This window comes from Erithacus rubecula (genome assembly GCF_903797595.1).
Source record: "Erithacus rubecula genome assembly, chromosome: 1".
Taxonomy (NCBI): Eukaryota; Metazoa; Chordata; class Aves; order Passeriformes; family Muscicapidae; genus Erithacus; species Erithacus rubecula.
In genome coordinates, this window is record NC_136658.1 from 4,653,062 (window position 1) to 4,676,700 (window position 23,639).

General features: G+C 45.9%; 1 protein-coding gene across 2 annotated transcripts; it reads left to right on the forward strand.

The window, feature by feature from the left end:
- The first annotated feature begins 1,791 nt into the window (after window positions 1-1,791).
- On the forward strand, window positions 1,792-23,407 carry LOC306803432 (T-lymphocyte activation antigen CD80-like). Of its 2 annotated transcripts, XM_079308837.1 has the most exons (7): window positions 1,792-2,019; window positions 2,163-2,262; window positions 13,371-13,694; window positions 14,979-15,260; window positions 17,254-17,379; window positions 19,532-19,655; window positions 20,998-23,407. In XM_079308837.1, the coding sequence occupies exons 2-6, from the start codon at window positions 2,181-2,183 to the stop codon at window positions 19,636-19,638; spliced, it is 921 nt and encodes a 306-aa protein (XP_079164963.1). In that variant the 5' UTR covers window positions 1,792-2,019; window positions 2,163-2,180; the 3' UTR covers window positions 19,639-19,655; window positions 20,998-23,407. The 2 variants fall into 2 exon arrangements, with proteins under 2 accessions (XP_079164963.1, XP_079164964.1); XM_079308838.1 differs by lacking the exon at window positions 20,998-23,407 and having other exon boundaries at window positions 2,168-2,262.
- The last annotated feature ends 232 nt before the right edge of the window (window positions 23,408-23,639 follow it).

Genomic DNA, 23,639 nt, shown 5'->3' on the forward strand with positions numbered 1-23,639 from the left:
CTTGAGTATGTATGAATCCTTCGACTTTGTTAACACCTCTTCCCTTGAACTGATGGATTCAATTAATCAGTGATGATATCTACTTAGGGAAGCTTTAGGTGATGGAAAAATTATGACTTCTGCCTCTGATCAAAGCAGAACAAAGCACTTGGCTGCTTCTCTCTCTCTGTTACTGCAGTCTCCTTGCAATCAGGGAGATGTCTGGAGGAGAATATATTTTCCTGTAATACCTGGGAAAAGAGAAGGAGCCCTGAGTGAGAATAACATCCTCAAGTTCAGCTGTCTACCTAAAATTTAGGCAGCCTCAGCTGGTCCAGGTTCTTCTGTGTGTAGTGAGAGGTTGTGGTGCTTCCTTACTGCAGTCTGGCAGCTGATGAGCTCAGTTAATTTCCCTGGAACTGCTCCTCCAAATGCAGGGTTAAGTCCTGAGGAAGAAATGCAGATGGAAACGTGACAAGCTGGAGTTTCCTTCTAGTTGTAATATGCTAATGGCAGAAATATGCATTTAAAAAAAGCTTGAATTTCAAATGAAAGTGAGATGAACTGTACAGTGCAAGAGGGTTGCCAGTAACTCTGCAATGATAATGTGATTAGACTATGAGGGGATAGAGGCAGTCCCTGCTTGAGAGCTGGGGCTGTGACTTAGGGAAGCTGTGTATGGTTGGCTGCATTGGTGATATTTTCTTCTCCTCTGAGCACCATGGAAACACTTCTACGTAAACACATGGTGCTGCTGTCGTCTGCATTTGCAAACCATGCTGGTGGAAAATGCATGGACAGAGTACAAGTGGACAGGATTTAGATCATAGCCCAAAACACAAAACACAAAATACAGGCACTCAAAACCCTGCAATGGAGAAAGTGCCAGACTGACTCAGTAACAGACTCCTCTCAGCCATTTAATATACAATGATTTTCTCTCTACAGAAATGCTATAACCTGTATTTGATTTCTCTACAGAATACCATCCTTTTAATTATGTCAAAATAAAATTCTGATTTGTAATTCAACCCAGCCCATCTAACCTATCTAATTCAAGGAACCTGTACTGCAGAAAAACTGGAGCAATGTAGCAGCAAATTGTTTCTGATGTAAAGGATGCATTTCATTTAAATCAAAATAATTTAAACCAGCAAACCAGAAATCTGCATTTAAATTAATTATTTTACTCTTGATTTGTATTTGCACTTTTTTTCCTCCTTGAAGAATACCAGGTTCTCATTGGTGTGCAGCCTTCTTGCTGTGATTATTACAGCTAAATAAAACTCCTAACACTGTAACCCCTTTCACTATACCAGGGCTTATTTTATTTTGCAGGAGGGTGTGCAGTATCTGCACAAATCTACATCACTTAGCATGCATTTACTCCCTCAGGCTCTTATTTATTCAGAGGTTTGTTTTCTGCCCAGGATTTGCTCTGGACTGGCTTTGTTTGGCCACTTGGGTTGGGGATGGCTCTGCCTTTCCAGGCTTTAAAGCAGGGATGGTCCATGCCTCACATGCAGCCTAAGCAATCCTTAAATTTTCTTTGGAAAATCCATTTCTTGATGGATTACATCACGTAATGAGCCTGAAATGGTGGTGTGAGCACTTTGTTTCACTTCAAACCTAATTTTATACAACTATTCCCAAAACAGAGTTTCGCTTAGCTGCATTTTAAACCTCCAAAGCCCCCAGCACTGCCTGACACTTACACTCCCAGGCAGGGTCCTTCATCCTGGCAGCCTCCCGGCTGGAGGAGCAGCCGGAGCATCCCCCAGGGATGGGGGCAGCGCTGTGTCCCTCGGGGTGGCTGATGGATGGGGGTGGCAGGCGCTGCATCCTGGCACGCCCCGCCAGGAAGCCGTGGGCGGCGAGAGGTGACTTACGAGGCTGAGCAGTGTCTCGGCAGTTCCCCTGCACCCTGCCAGGGAGTGTTTCAGCAGCCTGTGGCAGCAGCCAGGCACCCATGGCCTGGCACTGAGCCCTGCTCCCTGCCTCCGGGGTGGCCTCGGTGCTGCTGGACCAGGGACGCGACAGGTACCAGGGCAGGGAAGAGGGGCAGGCTGGGCTTCTGCTCGGGGCTTTTGTGCTGGCAGCAGGCAGGAAGGAGAAGGACATTGCAGAGGGTGCTGTGGCTCCTCAGGCTCCGTTCCCCTGACCGTGTTGCCCTTTTCTCCCAGCCCAGGAGCTGCAGGAAAATGATGTGCCTGCCTGCCTCCCCACCGGCGCTGGCATCCAGGCTGGGGCTCGGGCTCTTCGTGCTGCTCTGCCTTGGGATAGGTAAGCAGGAGCCAGAAGGGGGGGGGGGGAAGGGGCTGGGCACCAGCAGCAGCACCCTTTTGTGCTTGAAGTGATGGTTGATGTGATGGTTGATGTGATGGTCAACAGGGGATGGTGGAGCTCAGGACATTCCTGGTGCCTTCTGCCAGCACTGAGCTCAGGGTTTGGGATAGCTGGTGCTTCAGTGAGGCTCCCTCAGCTCTCAGCTTCCCAGGCACATTGCACCAGGCTGCTGGCTCCCATGGTGATCCCCCATTGCAGCCAGGGTGACAGAAATGAGGGTGGTTTTTGTCCAGCTGATGTTTGTGAGGAGCCCCTTGGGGTTTGGCTTCAGTGGCAGGGGGGTTTCTGCAGCTCTTTGGGTGATAAAAGTGGGTTCCTGGTGGAAAAGATAGGGAAAAGTGGCAGCTCAGAGTGCTCTGCACAGAGCAAAGCGAGTTCCTTCTCCAACAGCACAAATCCCTGCTGAAGTACTGCCTGGGCTGTCCCCTGTCCTTTTTTTGAGGACTTGCCACAAAGCACATATGGATCTCTCCTCGCCTCAACAGGCTTGGGATGAGTCTTCTCAGATGTGTGAAATGTTAACCTGGAAACCACAAAAAATTCACTTCTGAGCTGGAGTTCATTGTGGATGCAAAATAAGTTGTGCTTGTTGTCAATTTTAGTTTTTCATAGCAGCTTTAGTACTTTAGCATAGTACTTTAGAGCAAACCTAGGACTGAAGTTTTCATTAAAAGTCAAGCCATGCAAAATTTGGAGCTTATCATACTGCTGTTGTGAAACTGGGAGGTATTTGATGCTGCATTCCATTTTCAGTTTCAGTTTCTGAGTTTTAAGATAAAACTTGGAGAATTTAGCAGGGTATTAATTGCAGATCTCACTTGTAAAAAAAGCAGTGACTTCAAATGTGAGACTTCTGCTCTTCTGTCTTCCCCTCACTCATTTCCCTCCTTCTGGGCTTACAAAGCATTTGTCAAGCACAAATATATTTTGCTTGTATTTACATCCAGCAAACAATCTATCATGAGCAGAACTGTTTCTCTCTCAGTACTTTAAGAGCTTGTGGTATGTTAATAATGTAATTATGAGCATATGGTAATTCTCTAGTCAAGTAATTTCTCTGAAAAGGATTCTGGTTCCTTGACTAAAGGATGTATAGTTGGATGTATAGTTTGATGCATGCTAATATCCACTACTAAAATAGGAGATTTATAGTAGAAAACTATGTGTTTGTCTAGTTGTACTTTTGGGGCACAATTTTTAGATGCTTCTCAAGCAACAGGTCTGTGGAAGTCATGGTGCCTCAGGAGCAGGTGCTTGGCAGATAACAGCAGGACAGCTGATGGACTTATTTCTCTTTCTGTGTGTACTCACACACAGTCTGAACCCTTTCTCTCCAAAGATCAGCATTCCTACATCAGTGCTCCTGGAAAATACCCACCCTGCAGTACCCCCAAAGGACTGGGTTTTAAAGGCTGTGCTGGTGCTTGTGGGTGATGCCTGCTCAAGGCTGCCCACAGGGACCACAAGGACCTAGTCCTGACCTTGTTGTGGCAAAATAGTGGAGCCTTGGGTGTGTGCCATGACCCTGGCAGTGACTTCCCACACAGCACTAAGCGAGTCAGACAGAATTTACAGGACTGACCCCACGTGGGGCTGCTCATGACCACACCAGGGCACAGTCAGGGCTGGCTCCAGAGCCCTGGACTGGCCCAGGTACCCTGATGCTGGCACTGCATCTCCCTGATGCAGCACTGCAAAAGATCAGGCAGCATTCCAGAATGGAAATAAGTGCTCTCTGTAAAGACTGTGTGAGTGAAATAGTAACAGAAGGGATGCCAGGCTGAATTTTCACATCAGGCATTAATGGGGGGCTTAATTAAAAGGGATTTGAGGGTTGTCTTCCATAGGAAAAGCTGAAGGTTGATTTGAAGGTTGTCTTTCATAGGAATTTCATGTATTTGCAAGCTGTGTAGATCCATTTGTTTTCCTTTGAATTGAATTTTGCTACTCTGACATTTGCCTGAGGTGGCCCACTGAAATGCCAGTGTAATTTAGAACTGCTTCTGGGATGTCATCTGCTGCTGGAGACATTGATGTCCATGAACAACACCCCATTGTCTCAGCCCAAAGTGGCAGAACAACCTTGGTTACAGCACAAACTTTTTAATTATGATCTGAATGCACTGCTGGTATCCCCATGGGTTTGGTCCTGCCATTGCACCTTCACACCTACCTAGAAATTGTAGGATGTTCTCAGTACCAGTTTGTTATCCTAGAAAATATAGCTTGGAATCCCTCAGTATGACCTTTCCCTGCCCTATGTACAAAGCACAGGCACTTCAGGGACCCAGCAAGCCCAGCTTTAAGTCCATGGAATATTTTTAAATTTCCCTGGAGTCTTTTCTCCCAGCCAGGGACCACTTAGCTCTTGGTTTCTTCCCAGGGGTAAAATTTTTTGAGAATTTTTAAAGAAAATTCCCTACAGCTTTTCTGAGTTACTGGAGAGTTGGGAAGGAAGGGGGAATATCCACTTCTGTGAGCAAGCACTGGCTCACAATTAACTTATTCTGGGAATCCCCTTCGTGTTACTCCCAGTGAGGAGCTCAGGGTGGAGCTGGGTTTCAGAAAATGACAGTGAGGCCTGGGAAAGTTTCCTTGTTTTGTGGCCACCCCTAAATATTGAAGTGTCTATCAATGAGTTTTAGGTGCTTGGTGTCTGATTTCTGTGCCAGCTCTGGTATGGGTTGTGCTGGGGCAGATTTCATGGCAGAGATGGCAGAAATTTTTCTTTAAGTACCAGATTTGCCCACTTGATCACTGGATGCAAATTTATTTTCTGATTTATTCCTCTTCATGCCTTCAGCTGTTGTTTTAATTTCTTTTTTTGGATGAGTTTCTGTGTGCTGTTCCAGAAAAAAAAATGGCCTTCAAAAACAAGGGCAGTGAATCTAAGGAACTCATTTTTCTGTCTGTCTGTCTATCCAGAGTGAAACCTGCTGCAAGAGCTTGTCTGGGGAAACAGAAACCCAGCTAAAGGGTTTTTTAAACCCCACTGCTTTTTGCTTATAGGGACTGTTTTATTTCTTTTGTTGTGAGCTTCATAAATGAAAGGATTCTTTAGGAAAAAAAACCCACAGAAAATTAAACCTAGACAATCTATGTTTTTACACACAAAATATAGTTAAAAGCCTAAATGCCAAGTTTGTAAAGCTGTGGGTCAAATGTTCCTTTCACCCACATCATTTCCTTTTTCCAGTTAGATCGGAATGAACCCAGATAGCTCCAGTGACCTCATGTTGCTCTGATTGCAACAGCTTTTTTGCATTTCTTGGATCATTGAGACATTTGTGTTCTTTTTGCCCTGTGCATGTTGAACATTCCTGCATTTAAACATGCAGAGTTTGGAGTGGCTGTGCACCCTGGATGGGGATGGATGCAGACAGGAGTCGCAGTTGAAGGGTACAAACAGGTCATTGCCATCAAAAAAATGCAATCCTGCTCCTCTCTGGCTGTGTGATCCTCCTCTTCTTTGCACATATCTGATGCCTGGATAATCTATTTTACCTTCCAGCTTAGAGAAAGTTTCCTTTTTTCTTTTTTTTTTTTTAAGATTGGTATATTGAACTAGACTCTGGAAACCCCTGCAAGGAAGGACATGTGGGATTGGAAGGGAAAGGGGAGGCAGATCCCTTCTGCTTGCATGGGGAAGGCATGAGATCAGTGTGAGTTTATTGTCTGTCTGCATCTCAAAGTTGTTCCAGGCTGGGGGAGAATTTCCACATTCAGAGAAATTCTCATAGAATTATAGAGTTTGTGTTGGAAGGGATCTAAAAGCTTAATTTGTTCTAATCTCCCTGCCATGGACACTTCCACTGGACCAAGTGACTCAGGGTTCTACCCAAACTGGCCTTGAACACCTTCAGGGCTGGGGCAACCTGAGCCAGGGCCTCATCTCCCTCACAATGAATAATTTCTTCCTAATATCTGGTCTAAACCTTCCCTCCTTCTGCTGGAGGACATTGTCCCTTGTCCTATTGCTACATGCCCTTGTGAAAAGTCCCTTTCCAGCCTTCTTTAAGGTTATTCTGGAAGGTTTCTCTAAGGTCTCCCTGGAACCTTCTCTCCTCCAGGCTGAATGTTTCTCATGTATTTCCCAGTATAAATGCTGTGCACATGTGGATGTGGTACCTTCCATAGGGTGGCAAGGCAGGTGTGCTGGATGCAGTAAAGCCTGTTCACTTGGCAGAAGGAGGTCAGTTTTGTTTTAAAATATATTAATTTTCTGTTTTATTGTAGCTGTTCTGCCCCCTTGGAGGGGCATCACCATTGGAGTCTCAAGAGTTCATCTGAGAACCAATGTAAATCGTTCCCAACTCGGAAATGCCACAGGCTTTGCTTCTGCTTTTTCACTGTTATGCTTTTAAAATATCATTGGTCCCAGGGGACTCCCTGAGTGAAAAGAAAGTGCTGACTGATGGCTCAGGGTGGCATTTCTACCTATCCTGTGCTCAAAGGACATCCACCTTTTGGCCAGCTCCAATTCCTACCATATCACATAAGAAGTGGCTAGAAAAGGCACACCATTGCTGTCACCCTAGCAGATACCCTCTGTGTCATTTTAAATGCTCTGCAGACAAGGATTTGATCCCTGTGCTGGGGAAGTGCTCCAGAGAGAGCAGAGCTTGCTGTCTGACACTGGTTCCTGAATGCTGAGAGCCCTTCCCTGCCCTCAATGCCCGCAGCAGCACCTGCCCAAGCCTCTCATCCTGCTCCTCTGCAGCTTCTGTGGCTTGCAGACAGTCTGGACTGCTCTGGTTTCCTGAGTGTCCTCCAGTTAATTACCAATTTCCATGGCCTGCCCTTATCTAGGGCTGTGTGATCTCTCCTCCAGCTGCAGGGTGACTGTCTGAGCATCCTTGAGTCAGTGCTGAGCACAGACCAGCTTTTCTAACAAGATAATGGCTGGCAGGCCTGCAGCATTGTTAGCTGCACTGCTGAGTGTTGCTATGGCTGTGGGCAAGTACTGCAGCAGCAAAAAAGAAAAAAAAAAAAATTACATTTGTAATTTTTTTACTTTGAAGTGGGCTTATGTGAGAGGTATCTTACTTGATTTTCCTACTTACTGGGTACTTTCACCTTCTATCAGTTTCAAGAGAGGGCTGGCTGCTTGGGGAGCAAGTGAGACAAAGATTTAGTAAGCACTGAAGAAATCTACAGCCTTAAGCAGTGGGGAGGACCTTAATTTCAGAAACTGCTGTGAGGACAGTAGCATGCATGGCAGTGGTGCTGGAGGAATTAGGAAAATTATCTGAGAACATCTTCAGCTGGGAGATAAATATAGAGGACGTACAAAGTGATCCTGTCAGCAAGAGACAGAGTCTGCAGGGGAAAAAATTAACAAATTTATTTTTGTCTGTCTTTGTGGCAAATCTCCCCCACCAGCCCCTCTTACACAAATACCACATCTAGTTTCTGCTCCCAAACTGGGAAATCGAAAGAGTGCTGAGCAAGATGCAGGAATTTGAACTCTAAAGGAACTAAAATTTGCAGTCTTCTGAGGACATCCAGATTCTAGGGGCTCTCCCTGCCCTTTTTTATTCTAGCAGGGTCACATTCCACAAAGGGGGAAGGTTCAGAGAGACTCTTCTTTTGCTCATTTCTCCAAGTCACAGATGTCCTTCTGTCCCCACGGCCGCGTGTCCCTGTGGTTTGCAGGGGACAAAACTCTCCATCCTCTCCTCCCTGAGCAAAACCTTGCAGCAGAGGGAAGAATCTGAGACATGATCTAGTCCCCATCTCCAAGAGTTTCTGGTTCCATATCCAGCTCCTTGCTCGGATCTGACCTGCCTGGTGCCAAGATGAGAAAATTGCCGGTGATTTGCGCGGGGTTGCGATTTTACTCGTGTGACAAACGCGGCAGACTGGACATACCCGGGCACAGGGCTTGTCCCAGGCTGACTCAGAAAGCAGGAGATTTGTATCTCCAAAAGTACAAAACCTGAGCTAGAGCAAGAGGTGTCAGCTGGCCAAAGAATTCCAGATTCCCTTTCTTCTCAGATGCTAATTGCAGATCGCCCTCTGGTTTCCACAGCCACATCATGGCCTCGAGGATTCCTTCACTGAAGGTGAAGATGTGCAAACACGGACAAAATAAAACAGCACTACAATGGAATGAGGGCTGCTGATGGAGTGGGACACCAAAACACCCTGGGAGTGTTATAACAATTGCCAAATCAACAGTATAGAGCTGGGCAAAGCAGGGTTACTCTCTTGTTTAGGAGGAATGTAGCAGCATCAAGATGGAATAAAACCATGTATGGGGCACCCCGAGGTTACAGCACAGAAGCAAGCAAGGATGAACTTTTAGAAAAACCTGTTCAGACCATTTCCCCAGCTCAGAGCTGCCATGCCATCATCATGCACTTGGATTAATCCTGTCACTTTGCTGCAGGCACACTTGAGCAGTGTGAGCAGGTACAGAGAACTGAGGGGAATCACTGCCATCACTGGTTTTATTTGGGATGCCGAATTTTCTGCTGCTCTCTCTAACCACATTTGGGATGAGTAAAGGAGTTTGAACCTGAGCAGAGCATCTGGATTTGCAGCTGCTTGAGCAGCAGCAGGCCTGTGTTTTGTGATGAGAGGTTGAGCTTGGGGTTGTGCAAGGGGAAAGGGCTACTCCTCCTTTCCCAAAACCTCTCTTTGCATGCCTTTACTTGCTGGAGTGGAGTCAGTGAAGGAGCCTCAGAGGCTTGTCAGGCACTCATGTCTGGGTTTTTCTGTCATCAGTGTGTTCACAGGAGTCAGTGATTTAAACACAAAGCATTTCATGTACTCCCATGTAGCACAGAGCATTTGCTGCCTTTTAGCTCCATGGAAAGCCTGGGGAGAATCTCATTCCTCATTGCTAAAATCACCTGGGATGAAGATGAGATCAAGGGGCAGTGTCTAATCTTTTAAAGATTCAGCTTTTCAAAATGTCTTGATTTCTTGACTCGTTGTCTGTTTTGCTTGGAAATCCCTGTAAAATACTGCATTGCCCTCAAAGGATAAATCATGCAAGTTTGGGGTGAATGTGCTATTGACAGAAATGAGGGGTCTGAGCTGCAGAGGGGGAATCCCAGGTGTGTGGTCCTAGGCAAGGTCAGTAATGCCATTATTTTATGAGTAGAGATAGCAGCTGCTGTTACAAAGATAAATGGGGAAACCAGAAGGAACAAAATCAAAGCAAGGCTCAGAAGGGCAGAGAAATGGGGAACACAGGAGAATGGAGCTTTGGAACCTCTGTTCCAGGACTTATCTGGAGGTTTCCAACATTCTGAGGCTGCTTCTCCAGGGCATTGAGATGTCTTTAGCTGCCTTTTGCTGTCAAATGTCTCTGCAAGACTTCTGTGCCAGAGGAAATCTGCTCTCCTGTGCTGTCTGGCTGCATGTGTGGTCAGGATAACAAAGCTCTCTGTAGCTGGGCAATTTCTGAGTTAAGGCTTGGGCAAAGAGTGCAGGAAATAGGGATACGGGCTCAACAACTCTCCTGACTCTCAGAGCAAAGAAGGAACAATTGTCCTCTATACTCCTTTCTGTTCCTGGTGCATGGGGCATCTGCAGCACAGGCATAGTTTGAATTTCTGCCCAGGGAAGAGAAAGTCAGCCCTTCCATCAGTTCAGCTTTGCCACTTGCCACGGGCTTCCAATGCTGGAGTGATGTGTGAGCCCAGCAAGAGTGGGTGGGCTTCAGAGGGGTGGGAGGAGGAGGGATCTTTTTCTAGAAAAGTCATTAAAAATTATTTCCATGGTGAATATCTTCCCTAAAACCTGGCTGAAGAGAGCATTCAGCACAGAAATAGCACAGAACTGGATTTTCATTTTTGCTTTGCAGTTCACATCTAAAGTGAAAGGGGACTTTTGTAGGGCTTAATGACTCTTCATGGACTTTGGTTCCTTCAGGCCTGCAGCATTCAGGTTGCAGTTTCAGGGGTGCAGAGCCTTTTAAGGGTAGACATGACATCAGCAGGAGTTTCCAGCCCCTGCACATGTACTCCCGAGAAGGTTTTTGTTCTCCTTTTGGTTGCAGAGGAGACTCTGAGGGGCAAGGTAGGGAGAACCTCATGCAACTCATGATGTGATGTCACCCTGACATTTTCTGTACGCCTACTCTTCCCCTATTGCTGCAAAAGAGAATAGAACATGGTCTTCATCAATCCCAAATTTGACTGGATGTTTGACTGGCTGCTCTTTCGAGTCTCTCCAAAAATAATAAGAGCTGCACTGTGAGAAAAGTGAAGATGTGGTCAAAGATAAACACACAGACAAGTGCAGGAGAAGGAACTTCAAGAATCACAGCCTGAAGTGGGCTGCTTTTAAGGTGAACAGAAGGAAATGCTTTCTCACACAGCATGTAATCAAACTGCACAAGTCATTGCCAGAGGATGTTGTGAATGCCAAAATTCTAAGTGCATTCCTGAAAGGGCATTTCTGAAAGGGCAAGAACTCTTCCTGCAGGGTAGGTCTAGCAGCAGCAATGTAAATGCTGATGTCAAGAAATCCTGAATTTCAGGCTGCAAAGGTTGGCAAGACAAGGCAGTTTTTCTCCTGTGTGGAAAAATTAGTTTTTCTCTCATTTTGCTACCAGTTGATGGCTGACAGAGGTCAGTGTGCTGAGCAGCACCTGGCCTGCCCCAGCTTGGTTGCTCAGGATCTGCAGTGCATTAGAAGGGGAAGTACAGAAAGTGGGGAGAAATATTGAAACTTTCCCTTTGGAAGACTGTGGAGTGGCTGAGTGGAGGGAAACCAGTTAAATAAGAAATTGCTAATTGAATCACATATTCTGTTTTATTTAACTTACATTAAAACATTCCATAGTGTTTCCAGGACCTCCACAGTATTTCTTGGTGTGTTTCTTACAGATTTAATGTCAAGTATGCAAGTGGGACAGGGGTGGGTGTGTGGCAGGGGAGGGGAGTGAAATTTATTTCATAGAATCTTTTAAGTTGGAAAAGACCTTTAAGATCTTTGAGCCCAACCTTTAACTCAGCCCTGCCAAGTCCACCATGTCCCTAAGTGCCACATCTGCCTGTCACATCCTGGTCACAGCCTGAGTGCTGCACTCTGCCCCTGGACAGCGTGGCTGCACTTAGGCTGGGACTATCAAGAGTGAGCCAGCATCAGCCAGGCTTTGCTGGGGGGTGGCAGTTCTGAGGCTCAGCTTTGTGCATTGCTCAGCTCACTCTTCAGGCAGAGGCTTTGCACGTGGGCTCTCCCCTCCAGGGATGGGTGATCCCCATCAGTGGCACACTGCCTGTCAGGACTTTCCTGCTTCCTCTCTCAGGTGTGCTTACTGAAATGCTGGAATAGGAATAGCAGTTCTTTACTAGGAAAAAAATTAAATAAAATAAATTGATTAATTAAATAATAAAATTAATTAATAAATTAAATAATTAAATTAATACCGTAAAAAAAAAAAAAAAAAAAAAAAAAAGAAACAGTAATACAAAAAAAAAAATAAAAAAAAAGAAACCCAAAACACTGACATAATCCGAATACAGCCCTACATCCCATCAGTCAGGATGTTGGTAGCAGTCCCATTAAATGTTGGCTGCATCCCCCTGCAGTGGCAGGTGTGGTTCTGTTACAGCAGTGCTCCTGTAGAAGGTGCAGTTTTCCTCCAGAGGTCCAGTGGTGATGTAGAAGGGTCTGGTTTTCCTCTGGAATCCAGTGGGAAAAGGCTGCCCTGATGCTCCAAATCTCAGATTTTATCTGGGTAGGAAATGTTTGGCTCCTCACCCTGGCTGAGCATCTCCCAATGGGATGATGTAATTTTATCAGTCATGCAGGGGGACTCACTGGCCCATTAACAGAAGATACCTCCCTGGAGGAAGGATGGGTTGTGGAAAAGATGAGGATCACTGCCCTACCTGGTTTTTAACAGATGGTGATAGAATACATACTTCTGGTTACATCCTGCTTTGCAAGCCAAGACAAATATGTTCTGCAGGGAAAGAAGAAGGAATCTGAATCTTTTCTGCCCTGAACACAGCTATTTCCTTGTTTTTCTGCTCTTGGCCAGTGGAGTGTAACAGATTGATATCCCACTTCCACCACTGGAGATCAGTGGTAATGCAGCAAGGAGAGAGACCAACCTGATCTGAGCTAACAAAGCTGAGTGCAGATCATCCCCAGGCTTGCACTGGCACAGGTGAAAGCCCAGCCCCCTGCCTGTGGGGCAGCACAGGCTGTGTGTCCATGCTGGGGCACCTCTCAGCAGCAGCAGGAATTCCTTGCTGGGCTGCTCCCTCAGATGTCCTCTGTGAGCCTTTACCCACTGGAAAGAGGAAGGAGTGGGAAAGCAAGTGGATCATGGCAGTGGGGTGCTTAGCAGGGCAATTACTGCTCACATGGTCAAAGTTATACCTAATTTCACCCTGCAAGGGTTTCAATTTATTGCTGTCAGCTGTACTCCAGGTATGGATCAGCACAGTCACTAGCAGGAGATGGGGAAAACATGCTGGTTCCAAGTCATCCCATCAGTTTTCACAAAGATAAATTTGTTCTAGCTAGACTAGGCAAAATAGTTTGTTTGCTAATGCTGGAAGGCTGATGACAGTGTGGCTGCAGCCTTTGTGTATCATTGTAGGGTTGATTCTGGTTTCTGGGATCTTGAAAGTTTTGGGGTTTTTTCTTTTACAAAAGAATAGCTACCAAAAATCCCCCAGCCCCCTTGAACAAATACTCCAGTGTGGCCCTGTTAGGCATGCAGAGAACCCAGTGGGGAGTGACACAGATTTTCCAAACACCAGGCTCTGAAAAGGGAGAGCAGAGGAGACAGCAGTTTGTGCATGTGTGTTTCTATCCCTGTTTTCAAAGGGGACAGCAGAATTTCTGTTCAGGCAAGCAACTCTCCTGCCTTTGCCTTCAGCAATCCTTGCAGCAATCCTTGTGCTGGGTCATGACCCTGAGTAGGAGTGGAGCCTGATGTACCTGTAAGACATCTCAGTGGGTGATGAGGGATGTGAGCAGTCAGAGCCAAAAAGGGGCGAGCTTTAGGCAACAGGTGCTGGCACAAAGCTGGACCACTGACTGACTGGCTCTTGTTTGCCCCTCACCTGCAGGCCAAGCACTGGAGAACAAAGCAGTCAGGAGCAGAGTGGGTGAGAAGGTGGGGCTGCCTTGCTGCTATGAAATCCCCAGCTCAGAGAGCCTGCACAGGTACCGGGTGTACTGGCAGAAGAACGTCACGGAGGTGGTGCTGGCCTACTCGGACGGGAAGGTGATCTCCAAGCACGAGCGGTACCGGAGCCGCACGGAGATGGACCCCTGGAACCTGACCCTGTGGCTGTCCCCCGTGGGGCTCCTGGACAATGGCTCCTACCAGTGCATCGTGCAGCGCAACTCCATCGTTGTGTGCAGCCAGCCCGTCGTCCTCTTTGTGGCAGGTGGGTGGATTGCCTGCTGTCACCTCAGGCTCTCCAGGGGGTGAAGGATGCTCTTCCAAGCTTATTCATACTGTAGCAGATAGACTTTCATCAGGAAGCCTGAAATGAGGTGTGTTAATTGCTTCCATTCCAGCAGCTTCCCTTCTTACCTTTCTAAAGCTACCGCAGGTACAGAATTTTTTTTTCCCACCACTAACCTAACCTCCTCCCCTTGGTGCCTTCCTCTTGTGAAAGGATCCCTCCAGGGCCCTCCCCAGGTACCACTGAGGCAGCCCCTGCTGTCTTTGGGGCACAACAAGAACAAGCCCTTAGTGCCTGGCAAGCATCCAAGCTGAAATAGAGTGGCCACGGCAGCATCCCAGCCCTGCATCCAAACCCCTGTGGAACTGGCTGCACTGCAGCTCCACAGCCTAAGGCTGAATTCATCATGGAACTTTGAGGCTTTTCACATTAAATAAACCGAGTTCCTTTGTTCGAGATGAATCTGAATCTTCTCTTAGAGGCCACAAAAAGTTGCACTGACATTTTCCATTTCCACCAGTGTTTTTATGGCAGTTGATCTCAACCAAAGACAGATATACTGGTGAGATATATAAATATACACATGCTTCTGAACACCTTTAACAGCAGAGAGTTACATGAATCTTCCAGATAAGTCAGTCAAGGAGCATCCCTCATCTGGAAGGAGATTTGGTAACAAAATATCAAGCTCATGATGTTTGGCCTTTTTCTGCTAGTCAGAGGGCAGAGAGGGCAAGGAGACAAATTTAGTGATCTTTCTGGGAACTGCTATGAAAAAAGGGAAGTGTACTGCCACCACCCTCTTTTAACCATGAGGGTTGAGGACCTAACTGCATAAAAAACATAAAACTACGGATCTCTTTTCCTGTCCAGAAATACTCCAGTTTCTTTCTGGCCAGAAATCCCCTTGCTGTTTTAACAGTCCAGCTGTAATAATTATGGTAGATTTCTGCTCCCTTTGGTGAAGTGGGATCAAGGAATTGCTGGGTTCAGGCTGGGATGTCTGAAGGGATTTCCCAGGCTGGATAGCAGTGTTGTATTGCTCAGCAGAGAGTGGAAGGAAAACTGTCTGTCCTTGCTTGCCATTGCTCAGCCACACATGTTGAGCAAGTTTCCTTCACTAGTGACTGCTTGCTTGCATGGGCAGAAAAAACTTCCCATAGTGAATGCCCTGTTGGGAGAGTCTTTGCTCTGTCTATGAGTTTTGGGGGCTGCAAACCTTGCTGTGGCCTGACAGTGGTAACCAAATGTCTCTTGCTTCAGCTGACTTCAGCAAGCCCAACATAACAGCAGAGGTGTCTGCTGAATCCTGCGAGTCCACGGAGATGGTGATAACATGTTCTTCTCATGGAGGGTTCCCCAAGCCCAGAATCTCTGGAACCATCAACAACATGTCTGTGGAGTGGGATGCCAGCTGGGTGTCCGAGTCCAGCTTCAGCCCATACAATGTCACTGGAAAACTGGTGCTCAATGTCACCAAAGATGTCAACATCACTTGCTCCGTTGAGCACAGTGGCTTTTCCAAGTCCTCCAGTTTGCTTATAGGTATGTTTTATTAATGTTTTTTGTAACAAAACCATTTTGTTGAATCTGCTGAGTTGCCTCTCTGAAAATGCAATAGATTTTGTGCAAGTGTTCATGCAAGGATGACCCGATGATCCCACCTGTGAACTACACACTAAAATATTTTAAAGGCTGGAAGATGGCTGGGGTGGGAAGGGAGAGTCACAGCAGTGACTGACAAACAGAGGCAGCTCTGTCTTCCTGCTGCTCTACTGCAGCTGGGCTGAGAGCTGAACTGGATCCTGCTTTGAGCTGGTAATGCCACACTTGGGGTCTCTCACAGGCTGGGGCTGCCACCATCCCGTGCCCCTCTGTACCAGCAGGGTCCTGCTGCCAGCTGTGTGACACATACCTGCTATTTGAACAGGGGCACCAGAGAAACGTGTGCTTTAAAAGCCACAGGCTGCACTTCAAAAGAAATTCCTCATTTAACAAGCATGTTTGTCCCTGCTTCGGTGAAAGAAACTGTCAGCTGGGGTATAGACAAAATTCTGCTTATAAATGTAACATGGGGTTAACTCATACGAAAAGAATTCCATCACTGAGCATGGCTTAGAAGTGATGGCATAATAGATAAGTCTGTGCTTTGAAAAGCTTGAGGCACAAGTGGAAACAGCATGAGGGAAGGCAGCACACTGCATTCCAGATGTTTTGTAGTATAAGGGGATTTGCAAGAAAATTCGTAAAACCAAAAGGATTTTTTTTTTTTAATGCTGTTACCAAAAAAAGTACTCTGAAATGACTCTGGGTCTGATGTTTTTACTGTAGAGATAAGGGCACCTTCAAGGGAAGATAGAGAAGCTGTATTTTTCCTATGGAATTGTACCTTATTCATCAAGGCAGCTTATTCATCCATCTTACTAAAATCAAAGGGGCTTGTGGGGAGAGGTGCCATTCAGCTACAGAACAAATGCCAGGAACTAGTGCTTTATGAATATTGGCTATTGCTGGATGTAGAGCATAATGTTCCTAATGAAGGGAGAGTAAGGTTATGAATAGCTCACTACATAGAAAAAGAGAGAGAGAAAAAAAAAAAAGCAGCAGCAATCAGAGGAGGGTGCAGTCAACAGTGACACAGCCACAGCAGTCACAAGCCCTCCACTTTTTGACTTTTAGGATGTGAATACACCCACTTTGGTAGGGTGTAACTGGTCCTCCAAACAAACCTTTCCTGAGCACTGAGTTACAGACAGAACAGAACCTCTGGTAAAAGTAGAAAACAACCCCCACAGAGTGAGGGGAGGGCTGGACAGCAGACCAGCTGTTAATGTCCCAGGAGTGGAATGATGCTTACTGTGCCAGATGCAGATGGTGGAAGAGCTGAAGGTCTGTGCACAAAGGTCTGCAGACCTATGGACTGCAGCAATACCTGTCCTGTGAAAGAATGGCCCAGTACCTACTCTAAAATCCCAGTGGTAGAATGGGATTTTCCACCCTCTCCAATGGTGAAAAGCCAAAGGCCCCAGACCCACTGAAACTGATCTCTGCCATGAAAAAAAAAAAAAAAAAAAAAAAAGTATTCTAGTCTGTTAAATGCATCATTTTCCTTATCTGTGAATCCAAAGTGCAAAAAAATAGACGTAATTCTGATGAAAACAGTAAGGAAAACTGCAGAGTATCTTTGAGAACAGAAATGTTCTAGCTGTGGACTCAGACTTTTCCTCCAAACTGAGCTCATTTCCCTGAAACAGCCTACATGTTTTTAAATATTTCATGTCTCAGTCCTGTTCTGGACAAAGACCCAGCTTTTTACATTCTGTGCATGTGTTAAGAATTTCAGTCCATAGCAAATGTGGGTGAATAGAAGGAATTTGGGTGCCAGCTTTGTTTGTTTGTTTATTGAATAAGTCCATTTCCAGGCTAAAGAGCTGAGTTACAATTTGGCCAGAACCCCTGAAATTCACATACCAGCTCTTACATGAAAATGCCAGTATCCTGTTGGGCATTTATTTATGTTTTATTTCTTCTGTCTCAGAAAAAACAAACGACTGCATTGTTCCTCCTGTGCCTCCACCTTATAATGTCATTATTGCTTCAATTATCATCGTTATCACCTTCATTTTGGCTATCACCCTGGCAGCAAGATTCCTCCCAAGGCATGGTAAGTGCAGCTTTTTCTCCAAGATGTCTCTTAGTGCTGATGGTGTTTCTGTGTAGGATACACATTTATAGAAACTTTATTGTCACACTAGATATTTCTGTACCTTCTCATTTCCTTTATTTTTTTTTTTCCTTTCCCTTCAGCATCCACTGTCACAAAAAGTCTAGCTCATGCTTTTCCTGCATTTTGTGTGCAGGCAGCACTTGAGTGCAGGTTTGAGAGTGAAGAGGTGACAGGGAGTTTTGACAGCAGATCAAAATATTTCCAAAATCAGGGATATTGAAGAGGTTCACAAAGGTTCAGTTTTATATATTAAGATGCTTATCCATGCCCTGTGAGCAGCTTTGCAGAGCTGTCCTGGAGAATGACAGCAGGCCTTGCAAATACATGAGGATAAATAACCCTCAGCTGAGTTCTGTCAGGTCACTGGGGAAGCCAGAACTGGGAACAAGAATCACTCTCTAAAGGCTCTACACCATCTGGCTGTGGTATTCCCCATTGGAAAAGGTCATTTTCTAGGCAGCAAGGACTCAGTCCACTTACAGACACCTGTAAGTTTTTCATGCTTGTGCCTTCTGTTACCTCTACTTCAATTTCAGATAAATCCAATCCCAAGTCAGGTGTGTGGAAGTCTCATTACTATTTTTCCTTTCCCCTCCTCATCAACCACATCCCTTCAAAAACCAATGTGACCATTGAGTCAAGCTGGGCTAATTTCCTTTTAGTGTTTTATCACAAAGAAAGGAAGCTTCTGGAAGGCAGACTCTGGGTCACACCTGTGCACCTCATTTTCCACCCCTGTGCCCTTATGACATCAGTGTCAGCTCTTCTCCCCTGCTGTTCCCTGGGGCTGTGTCAACAGGAAAGCAACAAGCAGGCTGAAACCAAGAAAATCACACTTGATCACAGCCTGTGCTATTAGCTGCATGTATAATGAACTTCTAATTATAGGAGAAAATGAACTGGAGTCAGAAGACTTGGCTCTCAACAAATATAGGCTGGAAATTAAAAGGTTCCTTACCATTAAATTAGCAAGATCCTGGAGCACTCTGAGATAGCCTTTTATATAGGAACAGAATTGCTTTTAAAGCAGATGTAAAAAGCATAGCCCTGTGGTAGAATGCAATCACCTGCAAACAGCATGGCACATGGCTGCATTAACTGGAATTTCCCTTTTAGTCCCACTTCCATAATATGCACAGGGAGCAGATTTGCTGAGTCAGGTGGTGCTATTTGGTTCAGCCACTTCCCAGACCAGGCATGGAAGAAATTGTGAAAAAAAAACTGTAAAAGAAACTGCAAGAAGTGTAAGAAACTGAAGGCAGAGCTTCCATGCAGTTTTCCAGTTTGTGCAGCTGTCCCATCTCAGTGCTGCTGTGCATGGCCCTGCCTGGAAGGGAAATTCCTGCCCTAGAAGTGGGTGCTGCTGCAGGTCACCTTGCAAGGGCTCTCCTGGGAGCTCAAAATAGGTCTGAGAGTGCCTCTGTTGTTCTGGGCTATGGAAAGCTGAGTCAGGAGTTGCTAAGAGTGGTTTCCGAGCTCGAAAAGCCATGCTTCAAAGAGCTGAAGTAGGGGAGGGAAGAATAGAAAGGCAGAGCAAAACCAAAGGGAAGTAAGAGTTCTCAGATGCGTGATTGTTGTGGCCAAAACAATCAGGTGCTTTGTTGAGGTTCACAGCCGCCTACTCTGAGGAGGTCACAGCCTATTTTGCAGTAATTTAAGAATGAAAACACAAAGCACCAAGATTAGATGTCACCTAAAGAATAGTTTAGGATTGACGTTGCACAATTTGTGCAAGATTCAACTCGAACTACTAAAATTCAGTCATAGATGGTGAGATATTAAGGGGATCTGGTTAATCTGAGATCCTCTTAAAGCACTGAAAGGGTTTGTTGGTTTTAACGTTGGCATTCTTTCACTCTATAGGTCAACTGCAGTTAATGACATGTAACTTCCATCGTTATTTCCCTTCTGAGCTCATGTCAGCACGTAGCAACCTGTCTTTGTGCCAGGCTGAGGTTCTAGCCCTGTGCTAACAAGAGCAGTATTATCCATATGACTAGATAGATAATATTTATTTGTAATAGAGCTTTCTATCAGAACACTCTATGACCATAATCATATACTACTAACAAGGGATCTTCTTTTTCAGTTTGTTCTCACTGTTGTAAGCACCAAGATTCAGTGGAAGAGGGGGTGAAAGGATGCACAAAGAGGTCCATGAGCTCCAAACTGACAGCTGAAACATCATCTGTATGACCAGATCACACTTGCAGGTAGTTTTCTTCATTCTTCTCCTGGCAAAACAGTTCTCAAATACTCTCACGTGCTTGTGCAATGTTAGCTCAAAACACCTTGGTCATCCAGCTGTCAGGATCTGCAGTGACATCCCCTGTCATTGTCCCTGTGCTCATTTTATGGGCTTCCCAACTCAACACTGGGCAGTGTTTTAGTGCCTGTCCTGTTGGGCTCATTCCTGAGTTACTCATCCCTACTCAGGTGCCACATGTGGCTTTACCCTTAGAGGTTCTGGTTGATTCCCTGTGAGCCTTGTGCTTGATCTGATGCCTCAACATGGGAACATGATGATGATAGAAATCGAGGAGTGACCATGTGGTGGTAAGGAAAGGGAGAACAAATAAAAACTCCAGCTTTCCCGGTATGATCAGACATGCCAGTCCACTTCTGAGATATGTCCATTCCCTTCAGCTGCTGGAGGAATGGAGAAGGAAAAGTTTCCTCCCTCAAACTTGCCCAGAAAACACTCATATTTTAAAAGGAGTAGCTTTCAATAATGGGGTGTTACAAAAGTTGGGCTGGGAAAGTCTGGCTTGTGTTATGATTACAAAGGATTATACTTGCTGTGGCTTGAAAGCTCAGCAGTTTTCAGGGCTGTGTCCTCCAAAAAGACACTTAAGTGAAGAGACTTAAGGGAAGACTAGCAGCTAACTAACTGTTGTTATTCAAATCATTATCCAGGTGACTGCATTTCCTGCTCACAGGGATTGCCAGGGTAATGCCTGCGGACTTGCCAGGGTAATGCCCTACAGCAACAGCTGTGGGGTCCTGCAAGTCATGAGCTTGTCAAGCTGTGCACTGCAGAATCTAAAAGATTAAGAGTTTTGAGATGGAAAGCAGGGGAAACTCTCATTCAGGCCACCCATCTCATTTCCAAACCTGACCACCCACTCATGTTTTCCTTCAGGGGAAAGCCCTGTCTGGAACAGATACTAGAGCCTTGGTTAGCATGAATTTTGGGGAGTTTTGTGATGGGAGTGGCAGGAGTTCACCTACAGAATAAACCCATTCTCTTCTGTTATAAAAGTTTGCCAGGATTTTCCTGTAGGTGCTTCCCGACTCCAGTGCCTGGGACAGCTGCTGTCAGTGGACTGGGATGGTGCTCGAATAGGGAAGCACGTTGGTTAGTAATCCTCACTCTGTTCCCAAGGTTTTGCAGAAGAGCTGCAGCTCAGAACAGCCCCGAGTTTGGGGACCAGGAGCCCTCTTGTGGAAGGCTCTCGCAGGTGATAGCTGCTTGTTGTCTCTGCAGCGTTACTGGGGTACATTCAAGGGGTGAAATACAAAAACTCAGTGGAATCTTTTCCTCGAGTCCCTCAGGTTCTCCACGCTGTGCATGCCGCGCTGCCGACCCCGCTGCTGGCTGTACAGGGATGCTTGCCCATGGACTCTTTGGCTCTGCAAGAGGGGCCAGCAGGAGGGGAACAACTGCTCACCAGCTGGGGCTGACAACAGAGCCTGCAGTGACCCCATGCAAACCCCACCCTCGCCACAGAGGCTGTGTGCTGCCTCCTCACAGAGGTCGCTGGGATTCCGGCTGAGAGGAGCCTCTGGCACAAGGATGTCACCAGTGGAACACCAGGCCAAGACTTCAGGAACCTCTGTGAGAACCAGAGGCTGCAGAGACCCAGCATGGAGCCCACCTGCCCCTTCAGTACTATGGAGCTGCCCTTTGGGACACCCCAAATCCAGACATGCAGTCTCGTCAGTTTGTGCCTCCACGTTGGTAGTGTGAGCAGCTAAAACTTCTTTTCTATTCAGCCTCACACAAACATGTGTTCTTCCCACTGGAGGACTTTGACTTTGGATTCAACCATTCCAGATCCACGTCCCTTCTCCCCTAAAGAGGCAACAGTGGACACATTTTTCATGAAAAATAGACACCTTGGAAGTGAGTCTATGTGCCTCATGCCTATTTGCAGTGCTCCGAGACATTTTAGGGAATGATACACACTGGCAGCACTCCTAAGAGATAATTAACATAACTTACCTACTGCAGTGGCTCAAGTTCTCATAACCTTTCTCTCCTGGAAGGACAGCTGCAGTGTGAGGGCACACAACCTGTTCACACACAGAGCCAAGCTTCCATGGGCATTCCTTCCCACTCACACCCACTGGAACCTGTGTGACAGCCAGTGGTGACCTCGTGTGCATCTACTGTAACCAAATGTAACTCAGGGCCTTGCTTCATAAACACGGGTCAGCTGCTGTGTGTACATCTGTCATGGGATACTTGTAAGGGAAAGCTTTGCAGATTTTTGGGAGTTTCTCACAGCAACATGAGGATATTTACTTTGCACTGAATGTTGCTGCTTTCTGCCAGTGTTCTCTCTACCCAGCCAGGACTAGAAGGAATTTCCATACAGGATGCTACCATTGGACAGGACTCATCTGATGCAGGTGACATTCTTGCCTACTGTGTAGGATAAAATGGTTTCTCATTTTCAGGGGAAAGGAGGAAAATGCCCCAACCCCCAATAAGCTTCCTAAGTAACTCTGCCTACTAACCTAAGTCAACCCTGCCCTGAGTTTGACTGGAATGTTTTTCCCTTTTGCTCTGCAAGCTGCACCAATTCCTGCACTGCTCTATCCACGTTATCAGGGCAAATCAAAGTCTGAAAGCACAATGCCATCCTCTTTGTGTGGTGTGTTGTCACTTGAGCTGCTTATCTTCCCAGAACACAGCAGAGATATAGTCCATCCATTTCACTTTTTTTCCCAGTTGGTATGTATGCAGAAACTGCTGGAGAAAATAGGAGGATTAAAAGTGGTTTATAGGATACTGAACTCTGAGATTAAGTAAAAAATAAGACAATGGTTCCTTTCTGTTCCTGCAGAGTCAGGCTGTGCCATCACCTTTTTACTGCTTTCCCATTGTACTCAGTGTAATGGGAACTTCAGAACATTCTTACAGAGGAGTTTTTGACAGAGAAAAGGAGGTAAGCTGAGGGATAAGGAAACAATTGCACTTGTGTGTTCTGGTTGCAAACAGAACCCAAGTAACAGAAATCAGGATGTTTCCAAAAGGCAGCCTGACCCTGTTGCAGTGCATGAGTGCACCAGTGAAGTCTCACACTTTTCAGGTTTCTTTCAGCCTAAGCTTGTTCCAGCACAAACCAGCAGCTTCTTGCAGGCTGACCACCCTCTCTTGGCATTCACTTCCAACTTTGCTGATTTCCAACACTGTTCTTCCCTATAACCACACTGCAACTGCACCTTGCCAGCCACACCACAGCCCTGCCAGTAGTACCAGCATGTTTTCCCTCTCACTATGCCATGCTCTCTCTACTTCTGCTCCTGACCAGTGATTGCACAGCCTCCTGCAGAAGGGTTTGTTTTTTGCACTGTGCCAAACCTTTCCACATCACCACAGACTCCTGTAACACTTTCAGTGACTCTTTCCAAAGGAAACCAAAAACTTCACTGACATATGCCTAGCATCAGGTTATTTTTACATGCCTGAGGGCAGGTTATTTGGTTAATTTTTCGTTAAGCACTAATTCTCTGGATCATGTTTTCTATTGCCTTATGCTGTATTCAGTGAATTGCACATAAATGGTTTCTGTGAGACCTTCTCAGCTTTATATCTGTGTCATTGTAGCAAGTGAGCTGCTCTGTTTACCATGGGTGTTTTGTTTATAATGTTGTTTCCTGGGGTTCCTCCTTTAATGTATAAAAATAAATTGTAAACTGAGTTTCCTTTCCTTAGTAATAAAAGATGTCTGTCTATGCATTGGGTGAAACCTCTGTTATTCATGTTAACCACCATTTCCCAGCATCCAGGTAGGTGATGCAGGTATTGAAAAAGCTGTACCAGGTCACTTCACCAGGGCTTAGCTGAGCAATGCAGCTACAGATCATCCTCCTCCCACCAAACAGGACATTTTCTGCAAAAGCAAAACCCAGTGTAAGGTGTTCTCACTGTACCTCTGGCACTGGGGTTACCTACTCTGAAAGTGGAG

Excerpts from the sequence above, each read along its gene's own strand:
- LOC306803432 (XM_079308837.1), top strand. The coding sequence starts at position 2,181 with ATGATGTGCCTGCCTGCCTCCCCACCGGCGCTGGCATCCAGGCTGGGG. Across the intron at positions 13,695-14,978 it reads CGTCGTCCTCTTTGTGGCAG|CTGACTTCAGCAAGCCCAAC; the intron begins GTGGGTGGATTG and ends CTCTTGCTTCAG. Across the intron at positions 15,261-17,253 it reads GTCCTCCAGTTTGCTTATAG|AAAAAACAAACGACTGCATT; the intron begins GTATGTTTTATT and ends CTTCTGTCTCAG.